General features: G+C 43.0%; 1 protein-coding gene across 1 annotated transcript in view; it reads left to right on the top strand.

Moving 5' to 3' along the window:
- Positions 1–8,067, top strand: part of angpt2b (angiopoietin 2b) — a 38,460-nt gene extending 30,393 nt beyond the window's left edge. Inside the window, exons 6-9 of the mRNA XM_080442342.1 lie at positions 778–879; positions 3,980–4,146; positions 6,940–7,070; positions 7,558–8,067. Coding sequence (XP_080298468.1) covers positions 778–879; positions 3,980–4,146; positions 6,940–7,070; positions 7,558–7,718 — 561 coding nt within the window. The 3' untranslated portion in view covers positions 7,719–8,067. The remainder of the gene's footprint in view (positions 1–777; positions 880–3,979; positions 4,147–6,939; positions 7,071–7,557) is intronic.
- The last annotated feature ends 9,496 nt before the right edge of the window (positions 8,068–17,563 follow it).

Here is a 17,563-nt window from a genome sequence, read left to right as displayed (position 1 = left end):
GATGAGTGTGTGCAATTCATTACCGTTTGTCCTTCCAAAGATGTTTGCATTTGGCAAAGGCATGGTCAAGTAAGAACAAAAACACTGCCTGTAACTAAAGACGAGATGTCTCCATTTCCCTCCCCAGCTCTGTGTTCTGACATGTTAGTTTTTCCAACCCACCTGGGTCACATCATTGTGTGACACCCTGAAATTTAAGGACTTTTACGACCATTTTAATACCTCAAAAAGACAATAGACGATTTCTGAGGCAAGCTCGTAGATTGTAGATCTGCTTTTTTTATTTGTATTTAATATTTATCTGTGGAACCTAGTCAAACAAAATGTAATGCCTCAACTTCTACAATTCCAAATGCTTATCAGGGTGAGGGGTCCCAAGTTCTGATTCTTTTGGGGGGTCGTGGCCTGAAAAGGTTGAGAACCACTGTTCTAAGTCAGCCTTTGACTCACACAACACGATGGACGGTGGTGTGTGGACTTCTCCTCTGGGTTATTTTCTCACACTTCCCAAAAGTGTGTGAATTTCAAAGTAGAAAATGTACCCTTATTGTCAATTTGGGTCCATTTTACACTCTCAGAATTAAATGAACACTTAGGATGTTACTGTGCACCATCCATTGTACATACTGTTGAAGCATGAAACCACTGATTCATCTTTGGTCAGAAATGCCAGATCTTTGGTACAACACCGAAAATTGATAAATACATTTTGCGCGGGGAATTAATAAACAATTCATGGATTTGAAGTACAGCAAAATAATAATTGTCCATCTACAGGTGTTCTGTGATATGAAAACCAAAGGCGGGGGCTGGACAGTGCTGCAGCATCGCAGAAATGGCTCGGTGGACTTCCATCGGGGCTGGAGGGACTACAAGATGGTACGTTGAGCTGAACGCGCCGCGCATCGCTAGTATGCAGTATACACCACGGCCTCAGGAGATTGGGATGTGTGCACGCTGCAAGTCAGTGCTTCTCAAAGTGGCAGGACCAGGCAGGATCCCCCAGGGGTCCTTGAGTGGGTTCCAGGGGGTCCCCAGCCAAATTAGTTGATATAGCATCAAAAACAGTTTAACCACTTTAAACCTACAGGGCCTATTTAAAAATAGATCTGCTATTTTCAAAAAATCAATTTATTTTTGACAAATGTGGAATATTTTTGAAACAACACAAATCTTGTATGGGGGTTATAGATATTTCCAGACGGGGGGCCGTGGCCAAATACATATTAATTTGGGGGTCCTTGACCTGAACACGGTTGAGAGCCACTGCTGTAAGTGACGCTGGGCAGGAGGTTTCAATCTGGAGCCACGGGTGGTTTGGCGCGGAGAGGCGTGGGATAGTGGCCAGCCCCTGATCCCAGGTGACCTGCGGCTGTTTAATTTGGACCGCCCGTTTGTTCTCCGCTACCCCCCCGTGTTATTGCACCTGCTCCCTCTCGATTGTTCTACTCCCACACACCCACGCACAAGCACATACTGCGTGTCCATAAACACACAAGCACACACATACTGCGTGTCCATCAACACACACACACACACACACACACACACACACACACACACACACACACACACACACACACACACACACACACACACACACACACACACACACACACACACACACACACACACACACACACACACACACACACACACTGCATGTCCATAAACACAGACGCACAAGCACACACATACTGCATGTCCATAAAGACACACACAAACACACGCAAGCAAGCACGCACACATGCATGCATGCACGCACGCGCACACCAAACATTTCAATCACTCACGTAACACTTCTTTTTTATCCGTCATTAAAGTTCTGTTCAGGAAAATGGGTCGGTGTGGTTAAGAAACAGTTCCAAGGACTAGCCGTGGGCAACAAGCACAGCCTGGACATAATACAGCTGGCCACAGGAGACCAGAAATTGGTGCCAATGTTGTGCAAATATGTTTTCACACCTTCCTGTTGTTCTGGTTTTTATAGATGGATTATAGATAAGGCTTTTTTTAAATAACATCACAGTTTGTCCTCATTATAATCCTAATCCCTGTTTAGAAACAAACACATTGCAACATGCTGGGCTGGGTCATTAACTGCTTTGACCCTGGCGTCCGTATTTTTGTAAAAAAAAATGTTCACACAGTTTTCAGTTTTTTTCCACAATTTGTCAAGATTAGTCAAATATTTTCAACATTTCAAACTATTTCACAATTCTTCGAAAATAGCAGGTCTGAATGCTCACAATGTATCGAGATGCGACACGTGGGCTTGTAGATATGTATAAGTATGAAATAGTGCTTAATTGTTTAAATAGTGCAAGTGGACAGTGACTGTATAAAGTAAGTGTGACAGTGAGAGAGAGAGTAAGGGAGAGACCAAAAGAAAAAGAGAGCTTTTTTTTCTCAAAACTCTCTCAAGAACAATATTGTCACAAGAGAATGATAAATATTTGGCCCCTGCTGGAGCGTGGGAGTGTGGGGGCCCCTGTAGATGGCAGATAATGTGTGTACTGATGTGCTTCACTGACCCCGACCACACTTTATATTCTCCTAATCTTTGTTCATTGTTTATCATGTGTTCCACCCACTGGTGTCCCAGTGATGAATGCTGCAAAAAATAGCCATGTTTTCATATATTTGCTTTCACTTTAAGAGCAATAACAAACATGGTCCCTGTACATTGCTGGGTGAAAAAAAAAGGGTCAGAGAGAATCTACCCATCTGTTAAGACTTTGGACAAAACGGCATCAACAGTATCCTGTGACCGTGTTCAATTATTCACATATTTGATTAGGAGTAATCAGCAAGTAATAAGGCCAAATGTTTATTGATATTGTTTGGGAGAACCCAGATGCAATAAGGTCCTTAATTGGCCTAAATACAAGAATATCGCAGTTCGACGCTACTGTAACTTCCGATTTATGAAGATGCATTGGTGTCGAAACATGTCATTCTTTATTAATTAGATACAATATGCATTCATGTGCTCCAGAACTTTGTGTGCTGCTTGCACTGAATTATCCTACATCTGAGAACGACCAGATTGTTCTTCCTCACTGGCTGGTATGGTGGCGGTGACCTTCAACGTTTTTTTTAATTATTGATATGACTAGCAGCCAACATTTCCATCCCTTCTTATCATATTCATCTGCTTTCATCTCGCATGTCCCCTTGTGCCCGGGACGTGTCATTTTGTTCTTGATAGGACGTTTTGGACCCGACAGAAAAGTAACTTAGTTTGTGCCTCCTCCATCTCCTTGAATAGAAATCAAATCCAATTTGATTGTCATTCTCCCCTCGGGCGCATTATTCATTCCGACTATGATCTCTGTCTGTCAAAGTAATCACACCCGGTGCACACTCTATCCACTTTCATTTTAACATTGAAGTTACCTTTGTGAGATCATTTTTAATATTACTCCGCCGTCCACCCGTTAATATAATTTAACCTTCCCTTTGGACTAAAAAATTATCATATATCCCTTTGACATTAATCTTCTCTTACGCATTTTATTATGTTTAACTTTCCCACAAAGCGTATTTTAAAAAGGGGGAAACCATTGAATTACAGCTTTGAAATACAGTACTGTAGTATTATTAGCATGTCCTTGGACAGATCAGTCTGTGCTTATATCTTGCCTAGTCTACAATGAGTGAAAATGAATTCTTGCCCTGTTATATCTATGCAGCCGTAGATCATGGAAAAAAAGAGTTTGAGCACATAGTGTTCCGATTTTTCGGAAGTTTATTTCTTCAGGCGGTACATTGGTAGGACATCAAACATTAGGATCTTGATTGCCTTTGCACTGACTTTAAAAAAGTCTTTTAAAAGACTTTAAAAAGAGTGCCCAGCATGTGACAACGTCTTTTGAGAACGATTACTTCCAAATGAGCTTGGCAGATCCCTGCTAAAACGCTTACCCCTTTTCTACCTTATTCCCCTTTGTTTCTATACTCTGTTTACCTATTTAAGGGCTTTGGAGACCCCTCTGGAGAGCACTGGCTGGGAAATGATATTATCCACAAGCTGACCAGCTCCCAGGACTACAGCCTGCACGTTCAGCTCAAAGATGGAGAAGGCAATGAAGCCTACTCGCACTACGACCACTTCTCCATAGACGGAGAGGACAAGAGCTACAGGTAACATGAAAGCGTGCATTAATGCTTCCAGTTAATGCATACTATGCAGTTAAAGCTGAAATCTGGAACATAAATATTTGAATGAATAGAACGCTATTTTAACCAATCTGTATGGTAGAGAATGTTAACACATCCGAAGTGACTGGAAGTGTCTCCCTACTCTCTACCCAGGTTTGAATCCTGGGTAGGACATACAAACTTACTGATTGTAGCTTTATATTATATGCACAGTTACAGTATGCATTAACTGGTCTACAATAATGTATTAAATCATTCTGCATGTCTCTGGTCTGGATTCCAGCTATATTAATTTCAGTGAATGACTTTTTGTACAGTGCACTACAAAGCATGCGAAGCCAAGTTCCCAAATTTGCCCAAAGCATTTGAAAACCTGCATTCCAAATTAAAGCTAAACCCTTTCACGTGTCAGAATTCTGTCTAGAAACATTTTGAAGAAGCATTCCTTCAGTCAAGACGTTTTCACGGAAGTCCTTTGGAAAGGCATAATTGCAATGAATGAATCTCCGTTTTCCCTTTGGGCATAAAACTCTGAGTACCATGACAAATTAAAAAGCATTATCTACACTTAAAACCCCTTCTATCCTTTCTTATCAGCGCACACAAAAGTAAAGTACCCGCCAGGCTTATTGTTAAGAATGTCACTCAAAATCATGAGCTCAGCGGAGGGCAGGCTGCCACTTTTTCAATCCGTCACCACGGCTACCTCTGCCCCTGCAAATCCCCAAGGGTAGCCCCGTCCACTGGTGGATAACATGAGCAGTTGGCAGCGCCTGGCCGTGCCAGGAAACTGACAACTCAAGCAAAAACTCTACAGTAACTCTGCGATTGCTAACAAGATTAGGTGTGCAAGCTGAAGCCATGGCCTTCCACATTTTTTTTACAAACATACTGCACTGTAGGATGGTTTAAATCAGTGGTTCTCAAACATTTCTATGTCAAGGACCCCCCAAATTCCCGAATCGATATGTATTTTGGCTGCAGACCCCCATTTATAAACACTTTGTGCCGGGGACGATAATATGAGAAAATGTGTGTTAAAACAAATCAAAATGATTCTAAATGTAAAGCAAAGAATAGCCTAAGTACAAAATAGGATTAAAGTGGTTAAACTGTTCCTCATATTTCAGGGGACCCCCTGGAACCCCTTCCAGGACCCCTGGTGGTCCCCGGACCCCACTTTGAGAACCAGTGGTTAGATTGCTTTTGAATGAGCTGAAATACTTTTGTTTTCAGCAAGGTTATGATGTTTCATGCAATTACAGTATGAGATGAAACAACGTAATATTAATTTGTTCCATGATCCCTGTTATTTTATCTGACGGCCTTCATATTTTTTAATAAGATCCCTCTTATGTAAAACTGCACTTTAGCTTCACAATATTCCTGTGGGCTATGCAGTGTGTGTGGCAGAGCACCTGCATGGGTGTCATCAACCCCGTAGCCAACAACCACTGTGCTGGTGTGTTGTCATAACTATTTGAGTGTGTGTTAGTTTTATTAGCGCGCTGCGAATGCTGGCCTGATCTCTAGGTTCCTTTTGGGGTTTCCTGGATGGATGCCTATGGTGTTAAACAACTATCAAGTCACAGTAATAGCGTCTTCAGCTGCTGCCGACGAACTCCCAATGCCGCAACCGGGTGGTCTTTAGACAAAACACTTTCTACCATCCATTCATTGTTATCACTGACAAGCCAATTTATCCCGTAGGATAGTCTATGATAGCCATTATTAGTAATTGGAGATGGTCTTTTAATAGTGTTATCCAACCGCGGGGACTAGGCGTTTGAATGCTCCTCGGCATCCATACGAGAGGGCAGTCTTTGTCTCTGCACCAGCAACTTCTACAGATGGGTCAGGGTCAGCTTGGGTGAGGCTCCTTACTGGCAGGTGAAAAAGAGGTGGCAAGTGATTCCATGTGTGCCGGAGATGGCATGTGGTTTCAATACCATCCCTATTGGACCATCCAGTCCCAAGAGCAACCAGTAGGGGTCAGCTGTGAGAAGAGTACGTGGGGAATTCAGATATAGGCATAATGATAACATTTGAAGAGGGGAAAAGAATATAAAAAAACTAAATAACTTCCTCTGGGCCAACATTCTACATAGCCAAACAGTTTTACATAGTTAAGACCACTCCTGAGGATAAAGGCTTCCAATAAGGACATCATCATTGCCCCATACTCCCCAATGCATTAGTTGAACTAACCAATGTGATTCCTGTCCTGTCAACCAGACCGCCCTTTGCTGCCCCTTTGCCGTGAGGCCCTGCTCCCTCCGAACTCACTTGAAGGATTGGTGATCCCTCATACGGTCGTCAGCAGACAAGCGTGCCCTGGGTGATCAAGAGGTCACATAACTCAGGGCAGAGTCCAATATTAACTAGACCAGTTGACAGGACAGCAGAGGACAGGCGGGCAGGGTTGACCTTCTCATCCACTGCACTTAGGACCAACACTGAGCCACACATGCTCCAGGGTTAGGCAAATAAAAGAAAATGGTTTGGGCCGCTTAAGAATGTAACCCAGTTGAACCAGCTGATGCATCTTTATGATGGATATAATGGCACGGCTGTTTACATTGTGCGTTGACACTTGTTGATACTTCGATGATACAGACGATCTGTAAGGCTGCAGCAAATCTCGACTTTGAAGTCTGCTTGGTTTTAATTAGGGAAAGACAAGGAATAATTGTGTTTTGTTTTACTGGAGGATAGAGGCCAATGTTTTAACACTTTTTGGTGATGGATTTCTCCCCTTTTCCCTTGCTAATCCAGCCTTCATGCTGATGGCTTCGGTGGGACAGCCGGCCGCACCAGTAGCCTCACCCATACTGGCACCCAATTCAGCACCAAGGACAGAGACAACGACCGCTGCACCTGCAAGTGTGCTCAGATAGCATCTGGAGGTACAGTATAGGCCTATACAGTACCCTGTTTCTTGTCTCAATTAGGGCTGTCACGAGTACAAATTTAAGTTGAAAAATGTGCACAGGGCAGATATGACAAATAACTGAAATACACGAGTAAATTACTGACATTTTATAATTGTATACAAAAAGAAATAGCAGATCTACAAGCTTGCAAGGCGTCACTTTGTGACGCGTTGCAAGCTTGTAGATATGCTATTTCTGCTTTTTTTTATATTTGAAAATGTGTGAACATTTTTCAACATGGAAACGAGATTATGACGATTATGCAAAAATAATTGCGATTATCTCAAATAACTGCGATTAGACGATTACGTAATAATTATGACAGGCCTAGTCTCAATCTCTCCCGCAAACATATTTTTTTCCTCAGTCAGCTGCCTTGTAAATGTCTCCTTTTACCGAGCTACAGCAGTTTTCTTCTTTTTTTTTGCGCCTGACCTCTCTGATTGTGTGTTCGCTCCAGGGTGGTGGTTCGAGGCTTGTGGGCCATCCAATTTGAATGGCATGTACTATCCTGCCTCTTCCAACGTGGTTCGCTACAACGGCATCAAGTGGTATTACTGGAAGGGGCCGAGTCTGATGGCTACCGTGGCAACGATGATGGTGCGTCCTGCAAGTTTTTGATAGGCTGGCACATTGATGATGTCACATGGCAGAGTGGAGCATGAGCTCACCTAATGACTGATGTGTGCAGGAAGCGGAACGCTTGAGAGAAAATTCAAACCAAACTTTGGAAGGTTTCAGCTACCGGATATTTTCTCATGAAGTTGCTTTAATAATGCCCGGGGGCCACATGCATATTTCGTCTGAGAAAATGACTGTGGGTTTTCTTGAAAGCTGGTAAAACAAGAGTTTTAACATGAATAATTTTTCAGATGAAAGATGCTGGGTGAAATTAATGTTGCTATTCATTTTGCTACAGTATGGACAACATTATTCATGAAAAATGAGGTGGTAAACATTCATGCATTTAAGTAACAAAGAAGTCATGTTTACTCTTCTATTTGTTTTCCAGTGTGTTTGTTTTCATAGATCTTTTGTTTACAAAGATATTTGTTTTACATAAACTTCTGAGACCTGTATCCTATGTGATCTTGGCCATTTGTAAATGATGAAACTTTACGCATGTGTCTAGATGTTTATATGTTTGATTATTATCAGTGATATTTTTGTCTGTAAATACAGTATGTAGAAACATTTAGGCTTTATTTTATGTACACATGTACAGTACATGCACAATGAACTGTAAAATAATCTGTCGGAAGTTTGCAACTGTTACTGACACCATAATATCGTCAATGACAGACGTATTTTTGTTAGTTATTGATCATTCCGTCTTTTAAAGTTTTGGGAGGAAATCTTCTATAAAACCTCCCGGAATCTTTGCAGCCGCACCTTTAATAAAGTTTAATGAGTATGAGATCAATTTTACAAAAGTGCTTCCAGCATTTTCACAATTGTCTTTTCTACGAGTTTATTGACTCTCCAAAATGCAATATTTGTAATGAACTCACAGGCACAAGAAAAAAAGGAATAGCTGGGGAAAATCCCGTTTTTTGTTTGTTTGTTTGTTAGTGGTTTCGGAAAAGCAATAAAACCATTGGGGTGTTTGGATACTTCTGCAAGTAGCAAGTGTACTCTCTGCATGCGGGTTCTATACACAACAAGGTAAAACAAAGGCAAGAACCTGTCAGATGGAAGCTGCGTCTAGTACCATCAGTTTGATGAATCATCCCATAACAGTGTTCCCTATGGTACTCATTAGAGCACGGAAGCCCCCATGCGCTGGAAAAACCACAAAGTAAAATTCTTGGCGTTAATTTAACTCTGAGAGTGTGCATGTGGTCCGAAAGGGTCCATTTGATTCCACTTGTAAATTACCTAAGCATTTTACCGTGCAGCAGCCACTGAAAATTTAGATGAAATGCAAATAGCTGGCTAAAGCTTTAGTGTCTGCAAATTATTATGGTGACTCATTCCAGATTTGACAAAATGCTTCCACTCGTTAGGGCTGTCTCATGCGATGCTCAAGGATGACGCACATCAACATAAACTGTGTTGGAAACCGGTGTTAGATGATTTCATGCTGATCAGTCTTGTCTTGTTTTACACAGAGAGGGGGGGGGGGAATAAAACAAAAACACTGCTCTCTATTGGGTTAAACCATAAAACTTTTACACTCAAATAACAACAGACACATTTCTGTCATTTCTGTAAACAAATGGCTTTTTATGTATACGGTTTCATTGGAACTGCAAACGCACTAACCGGTCTTCCCCTCCCTCCCTCTATATGGGCGTGATTTACTACTCTATTAGGGAATATGCAGGGGCTGCTTGAGACAATAAAACTACTCAGAGAGATAACACCGCTGTTACTTTGCCTGGCTGTATCTCACACCTCCATTAAATGTTCATGTATAAATATACGACGCAATCACAATGGAATTTGTGAGGAAACTGCACCGATCATCACTACCTGATCCGTGGCCAGCAGAGCTATGGATACGTTCGACCATAGGAAGCCCAGGGTTAATGAAGATGTTGCTTTTAACCTCATCATGCAGAAAAGCATATACTACGTTACTAAGTAATTATATACATGTATGTACACACACACACACACACACACACACACACACACACACACACACACACACACACACACACACACACACACACACACACACACACACACACACACACACACACACACACACACACACACACACACACACACGTAGGCATGCCCCCACAAACCCCAGACACACGCAAATGCCTGCCTACACGCACACACGCGGTGGTTGTATGGGACGACAGTGCCACTAAACAGGTTTATTACGACCTCCACAGGGCGGGACGGGTGATGGATCACAACGGGTGGGGGGCGGGAGTGGTGGGGGGGGGGGGGGGGGGGGGGCTTGGGAGTGGCCAGGGGAGTGAATCCATCAAAGTGAGTTTTATAAAGACCACTTTCAGGTGAACAGCGGCAGGTCCACCGGAGTGGTTGTGTTCCGGTCCGCTGGAGCGCAGGCTGGGGACCGCCTCGCCACTCCTCTCAGCCCCCCCCCCCCCCCTCCTCTCAGCCCCCCCGGTCCCCGTTTATTAGTTGGGTTATTTGTAGGCAGATGGCACGAGACGAAGAGAGGAATGTGTGAGACAGAGAGAGTAAGAGAGAGAGAGAGAGAAGGAATGTGTGTGTGTGCTTGTGTATGTGTGTGTGCAGGACTGTGTATATACAGTACATGGGTGATGTGAATTATAGCGGTAGCTTCATCCCAGCAAGACCCACATGTGAGAATTTATCACCTCCAGCCAAGATGGATTGAGAAAGAGAGACAGCAAGAGGAGACAGAGAGAAAATGGGGTGGCGGAGTCAAGAGCTCATAAGTCCTCCCTCTTTCTGTCTCTGCCCCCCGTTGTGTTTGATTCATAAGGCGGGGGGGGGGGCGGCTGTTGACCACAGACAGGTAGGCCATTTTAGGACGACATAGGTGGTGGTGATGGTGGGGGGGGACGGGGTCGGTTGCAGTAGAGCTGGTGTGATCAGCAACCCGTCCTCACCGCAAAGTTTACTGTGTCAGCAGTCGGCTTGTGTAATTGCGGCCGCCGGACAAAATAAACGTGCCCGATTAATCAGATCGCCATGTAATGTGTCCGTTTCTGTTCTCCGTGTTTTTGTTTTATATACAGAGAGAGAGAGAGAGAGAGAGAGAGAGAGAGAGAGAGAGAGACACAGGCATTTGTCATTTCTGGGAGGTGATGAAAAGATGGGACATGCACCCACGAGCCACTTGGGGGCACTGGTGACACAACGAATGTTTCCTTCCTACCTTATGTAGAGTGTTGAGAGCATCTGGAGCACCTCCCAACCTCTCTCTCTCTCTCTCTACCGCAGGTCTGGATTATATAACCGTAAAATCATTAACACATCTTGCGCGTTGCACCCCCCCCCCCTCTCCCAACAGATGGTTAACTGAAGGCTAAAGAGGACGCAAGAAAACAAGGGGAGGGGGATTACTTAATATGTATGGCGAATTATATTACAGACACTCTGAAAAATCTGAATGAGATTCAGTTCATTGGCCAAGTTATGATCACATAAGGAACTTGAATTGGTGCATTGCTGCCAGGCACGAAGAGGGGAAAATGTACACTGTACACATCATATTACACAGCATATATATGAGAAAAAGTATAACGCAGTAGTTTTAAATAGGTAGAATAAAAAAGTATATTATACGTATAAAAGTAAAAATATGAATAAGGAATACATAGGGGCAGACCAGTGGGATGCCAAACGCCATGTATCAGTACAGCACATAGTCACAAATATAGCTGTAGCATTGCATGGGCTATGCTACAGGTAGTAGAACAACTACTGTACATCAGCTAGTGACTTTTTGTGTGGTAGAGGCAGTGGTGGAAAAAGTACTGTTTAAGTAATGTTTTACTTAGGTAAAAGTATCAATACAACGATGCAGAAATACTCTCCAATAGTCCATTATTCAAAATGTACCAAAAGTATAAGTACTGAAATGTTTGAAAATAGCAGATCTACAAGGTCACAACGCGTTGCGATGCGACGCGTTGTGAGCTTGTAGATCGGCTATTTTCAAAAAGCAGATGTATAAAATAGGGCTGAAGTGGTTAATGTATGTTTTATAATATAATCATTTATATCTGCAAAGTAACTAGTAAATAAAGTTTTCAAATGTTTGTAGTGGAGCAAATGTAACAATATTTGTCTCTGCGATGTAGTGGAGTAGAAGTAAAAGAACCTGAAAACTGAAAATACTCCAGTAAGGTAAAGATTCCTCAAATGTGTACAGTGCTTGAGTACATGTACTTAGTTACTTTACACCACTGGGTAGAGGACGGGATCACGGCAACGTGCCACATTGATGGACAGAAAAAAACAGCGTTCATGTTCATGGTGCCCTAAAAAAGGAGGTCGTTGTCCCGATAACAATGACAGTGCTGTTTTGATGGCGTGAATTATAGCAAAAAGAAGGAACACAGATCAGAACTGTCTGCACCGATCCTTTAAAATAATGAACAATTCCACAGTCAAACAATGGTGGGTTGCCTTGTACTGCAGGTGCTCGCTTTGAAACACACACACACACACACAGTCGCTGAGGGTGGAATCCAATTATCAGCATAAAAGTCAATCTGATTCCTTTGTGTTGCATTACCACCCTACGAGATTCTCCTGTTGACAGACATGCTCTTCATTTCTCTCTCACTATCTCCTCTCCATCTTTGACATTCTCCTTGCTCCCACTCTCTATTACGCGTCGTCTCTTGTCGGGTGGAAACCTCATAGAGTATTGTTCAAAACTGTTACTTTTCAGGATTGAAATTCAGAAATATCAAAAGCTCAAAACGCGTCGCTTCGCGCCGCATTTCGCGCCGCATTTCGCGCCGCATTTCGCGCATTTTAACCCTTTAAGACCCGGAATTTTTTTATTCGAGCTAAAAAGCATTATTTTACACTTTGGCTATTCAAAAATAGCAGATATACAAGCTGATAGCGCGGCACCGAGTGCCGCGCTACGAGCTTGTAGATCTGCTATTTTTGAAAAATCTTGACATTCTCCTTGCTCCCACTCTCTATTACGCGTCGTCTCTTGTCGGGTGGAAACCTCATAGAGTATTGTTCAAAACTGTTACTTTTCAGGATTGAAATTCAGAAATATCAAAAGCTCAAAACGCGTCGCTTCGCGCCGCATTTCGCGCCGCATTTCGCGCCGCATTTCGCGCATTTTAACCCTTTAAGACCCGGAATTTTTTTATTCGAGCTAAAAAGCATTATTTTACACTTTGGCTATTCAAAAATAGCAGATATACAAGCTCATAGCGCGGCACCGAGTGCCGCGCTACGAGCTTGTAGATCTGCTATTTTTGAAAAATCAAGAAAATTTGTTGCAAATCTTTCAATATATATATTTTTTAAGCGAACATTTGTAACTCAAATCTTTGCTTCTGGGGGTCCCTGGAACAAAATATTTTGAGATGGGGGTCCGCGGCCAAATACATAACATTTTGGGGGTCCTTGACATGAAAAAGTTTGAGAACCACTGTCTGATATAGCAACATACGTTTTTTTTTTGGGCGGTGAAACCGCCCCTATATGTGAGGTTTGGACATTGCACCCCCCCAACCCTGCGCTGTGATTGGCCACCAGTGGACCCCCCTAACCCTGCACCGTGGCGTGATTGGCCAATCACAGTCTATTCAGGACTGTGATTGGCTAGTGAAACATGACACATGTGCATAGCCCTATAAATAGGACTATGCACTTAAAAAAAACACATTTATTGTTTTTTTTAAGTTAGGGGTGTACAATGGTTGGTCCACAATATTACTTTTCTTTAAGTGAACTTCCATCACTGTGATGACCACTGTGACCACACCGCCCACTTCACACTGGGTGTGATTTTTAAACTTTGTGTAGAATCGGAACCTCAGGTCTTAATGGGTTAAATTGGCTACTCTTGCTACCTTTGTGTGACGCTGTAGTTTGATCAAGTAGGGCGTTTATTTAGGGAAAAAAACACAAAAAGTTAAAATATGGAGATAAGAGGTTTCTGCTCTCGCTCTCCTAATCCTCTACAGCCTCTCTGGCCACAGTATGAAAGGCTCACTCATTTTCTCCAGCATGGTTTTCATTTGAGGTCCAACATCAATCACCCAAAAGTCCAAGAAAGTCTAAAAATCCATCTTGACTCTGTAAGGGTGGTGTTGTATTATTCATCAAGACAGATAGAGCAAACGTGCGATAGTGCAGTGTAATCCAACGTTTTTACCTGGATTTTCAGAGTCAAAAGTTTGTCATAATATTCCATTAACATGCGCAACTATTGAAGAAATAAAGGCTGTATATCACAATGTTTGTGTTAGTTTTTTTGTGTGCGTGCGTGCGGGCGACAATTTAAGCGCAATACATACTCCGAAAATATCCCGGTTCGACTGTAGTCAGGACACCTGGAAGTGCACGGATTCCGAGCAAAAGTTCTGTGACTGCCTTTCCGAAGCTCGGAATGAAGTCAATTTGTACTTACAGCATATCACATCCTTTCCCGAAGAAAAGTGTGGTCGTCGGAAGGAATATGCAACGCACTTTAGCCTCTGGGGGCATTATTTTAAGTGTTTCTGTAACTCTTGTAGCCAGAGGATATCCAGACTGAAACCTCCACTAATGTGCCTCGGCCAAATTTGATGTTTTAGATACAGACAACAAACTAATAAGCTTAAAAACCTCAGATGATGGCGATGATTCGAGCAGGTTTTGAGTAGAGATTGTATTCTCCTTTGCTCTCCACACAGACCGTTTACCTGAATGCTAACCTCCCGTCATCAAAGCCTGCACAATCTTGGTCAACACTACTCGGACTACAAATGGATGACACATGGAATCCAACACTTTCAACACTTCTTCACACTTCTTATCCCTTGCCTGAGATGACATCTGCATTCATATGCAGATGTCTGTTCATAGAGATCACATGTCGGTGCAAATAATCACATGTAGGGGCTGGTGTCTCCGTCTTATACTTAATACACTCCGTTGTACAAGAGTGCAGCTTGCCGAAAATACCAGATCTACCAGCTCTCAACAAGTGACACCGTCGTACGACGAAGTATACATTAGGCTTTAGAGCCTACCAGGCTGCATCAATATGTTGGTGTGCGTTCATGGGAAATTTTTGGGTTCTGTGCTCAGGCTTGTGGAAATGGCAGCCTGTCTCTGGGGCAGAGAGTGTCTAGCCAGGTCCTTCGGTGTGTAGGCAGCAGCAGTACAGAGAACATGCTTTCCTGCAGCCGTCACCCCTCCTGACAGCTGGGAACATCCACTGTGGAGAACACCGCAACTGTGAGAGAAAATGAGACGCAGCATTCTCACCGGGGGGGACGAGCGTTACCTACAAAAACAATTCCAAATCCTACCAATTAATGGCCGGCATGCGTGTGAATAGATTTGCATAACATTAATTATCGAGATCATTGCCGTTTGGAGTCATTTGATTTAGCAGAAAGTTAGGCTACTGCTTATTCAATCAGAACAAACCAAAAGTGATTATTGTAGCTTTTGTTCTTCAGTAAGCACAATTAGCATCTGTAGATTTTTGCGAACGTGCCAGCGCCTCCATCGTGATGGAGGGATGCCAACCGGGTCTATTTCTGTCCCTCTCTGCTCGGTACCTGAATGGGCCAATCAGAAAAGACAGAGCCAAAAGCCAAGAACCCGGTAATTACGGTCGTAATTCACGTTGATTAGCCACTAGTATAGTTTACTAGTGAGTGGTTGAAACATGCATCGTGGGAGTGCGTGAATTCAATCAAAAAGTCCCAATAGCAAGTGGGTTGAGGTACGGTGGCAAGAGTAAATTTGTAGCTTTGTGTTAGCTCTATCGCCTTGTTGAATTGCTCTAATTAGGGAAGCTATAGGGAAGTTTATTAGGAGTTATGTTTGCTGAGGTTCAATCAGGAGACTGCACCACAGCACAATGTTGTGATGGGAGACATTAGTTGATAGTAGATACATTAACCACATGAACCCTAGAATTCATATTCTATGCATGTCATAATAGGCGAATATTAGGCAGATCCACAAGCCCACAATTGTACAAAGATTTGTTGTATAGGGAAAAGGGGGCCTAGTAGAGACCCCTGGAGGACCCTGGTGAACAAGGTACTGTATATAGAGTAGCTAATAAGAAAAGTTGCTGAGAAAATTCCCCGGGTGGGACAGATGTACATGTGTACCTGTGTACCGTAGAAAAAACTAAAACACAAACAAATCCAACAGAGCTCAATATACAGTAGCCAAGGGTTTATTGCAGGTGAGGCGATATAAGTCAGTTCAAACTGGTCCACAAAACAAAGCAACTGCACACACAAAGCAACAACTGCTCAAGAGCACCTCAAAGTCTCTATGGTTAGAACTGCAACTCCTCAAGCCCTCAATACACCACTGTTTCTCAATCGTGGACATTTTTGCTAAGGTCAGCAAGATAACAATATCTGTGTGCTCCATTCATGAGTCAGCTTTATCAAAGGTTAAGAACATGATATAGGTGTTCCGTTCATGAGATAACTATATCATAGGTCATGAAGATAATGACATATAATGTCATTTCATTCAGATTTTCACTGTTGGGCAGAAACCTTGTATCTCAATACACGTATTGTATACTTCAGTTTTTCATCTATAATGACCAAAATGGATGACAGGTTGAAAGCGATGTGGGGAAGCAATGTGGGGATTTTTATTATTTCATGTAAACGAAAACTTACTGCGTGATGACATATATTGACTTTTATGAATATAAATGTGATTCTCAAAGCTCACGTTCCTCCACTCGCACCTGATTTTAATTAGGGAAACACTCTTGGGCTGCTACGTTCTTTGTCTAACTCAAGATGACGGCCAGGCGATGCATAACTTGTTCTAAACTTAAACAGTACACTACAATATGTATCTGAAAGCATTTTAGGTTAGAAATAAGCAACGCAGTAACATAAACATGCTTCACACTGCCCTTCTCTTTCTCCCACAGGCTGGGTGAGATGCAGGGCATTGCAGGCATAGATATAGAAACCTAGATACCTCATTGGCCTCTGCAGTTCATTGTAACGACTGGTCTCTCAATACAAGGCTCTTCCGGGGGGCAGACCAATCACATCACGTTAACTACTGGCCAATCACAGCGCGTCTAACTGACTAGTTGCTGCGCGGCTGCCTCTTAAGAAAAGACCCACCCCACCTGCCTCTGATTGGCCTACCGAACGCCCCCCTTCTGTGACGCACACGGAAGTTTCCAGCTTCCAACCGGAAGCATAGAGGAAGCGGAAGTGCGTCCGAGATGCCGACGCTTCAGAGCCAGAGGAGGCGTCTACCTTTATATGTCTATGATTGCAGGCTACAAACATAGCCTTCTCTGGCTAATGCCTTGCCATAGCCCAAGGGGATGGGACCTTCTGATTGGTTCAGAAACATACAGACTGAAACTTCTAAATAAAATTACAGAAAAATCCATTTCACCAGGACTTTAAGGCAGTAGCGCCGACAGAGGGGACGATTAGGTTGAAAGACGGTCTGTGGGTGTTATAAATATTTCACCTATGAAAAGTATTAACAAGAACTTGTGACACTGGAGCATTGGAACACAGGTTCTTTTTCCCCATTTCCGTAAAAGTAACGGTTGGGACATACAAGGTTTCTGCCCGACAGTGACGATACGCCCATCATGCACTCATTGCCATATTCCCAGACCACCACGGTCAATAGCACGATGATATCTACACAGTATGTATTCCTGCACTCAACAGGTTTCTCAGACTCCAACTGACAACTCCCTGTTCGCCTTTGGCTAGTATCATCGTACCATGTTCTGCTAACAGGTGCAGGGTAGAACTGACCTTCACTCCTCCACATTTTGTTACTGTTCTCTCTATCCGCCT

Source organism: Gymnoscopelus braueri (assembly GCF_963280865.1).
Source record: "Gymnoscopelus braueri genome assembly, chromosome: 11".
Taxonomy (NCBI): Eukaryota; Metazoa; Chordata; class Actinopteri; order Myctophiformes; family Myctophidae; genus Gymnoscopelus; species Gymnoscopelus braueri.
Note: the sequence above shows the minus strand (reverse complement) of the source record. Positions and strands in the feature narration are given on the sequence as shown.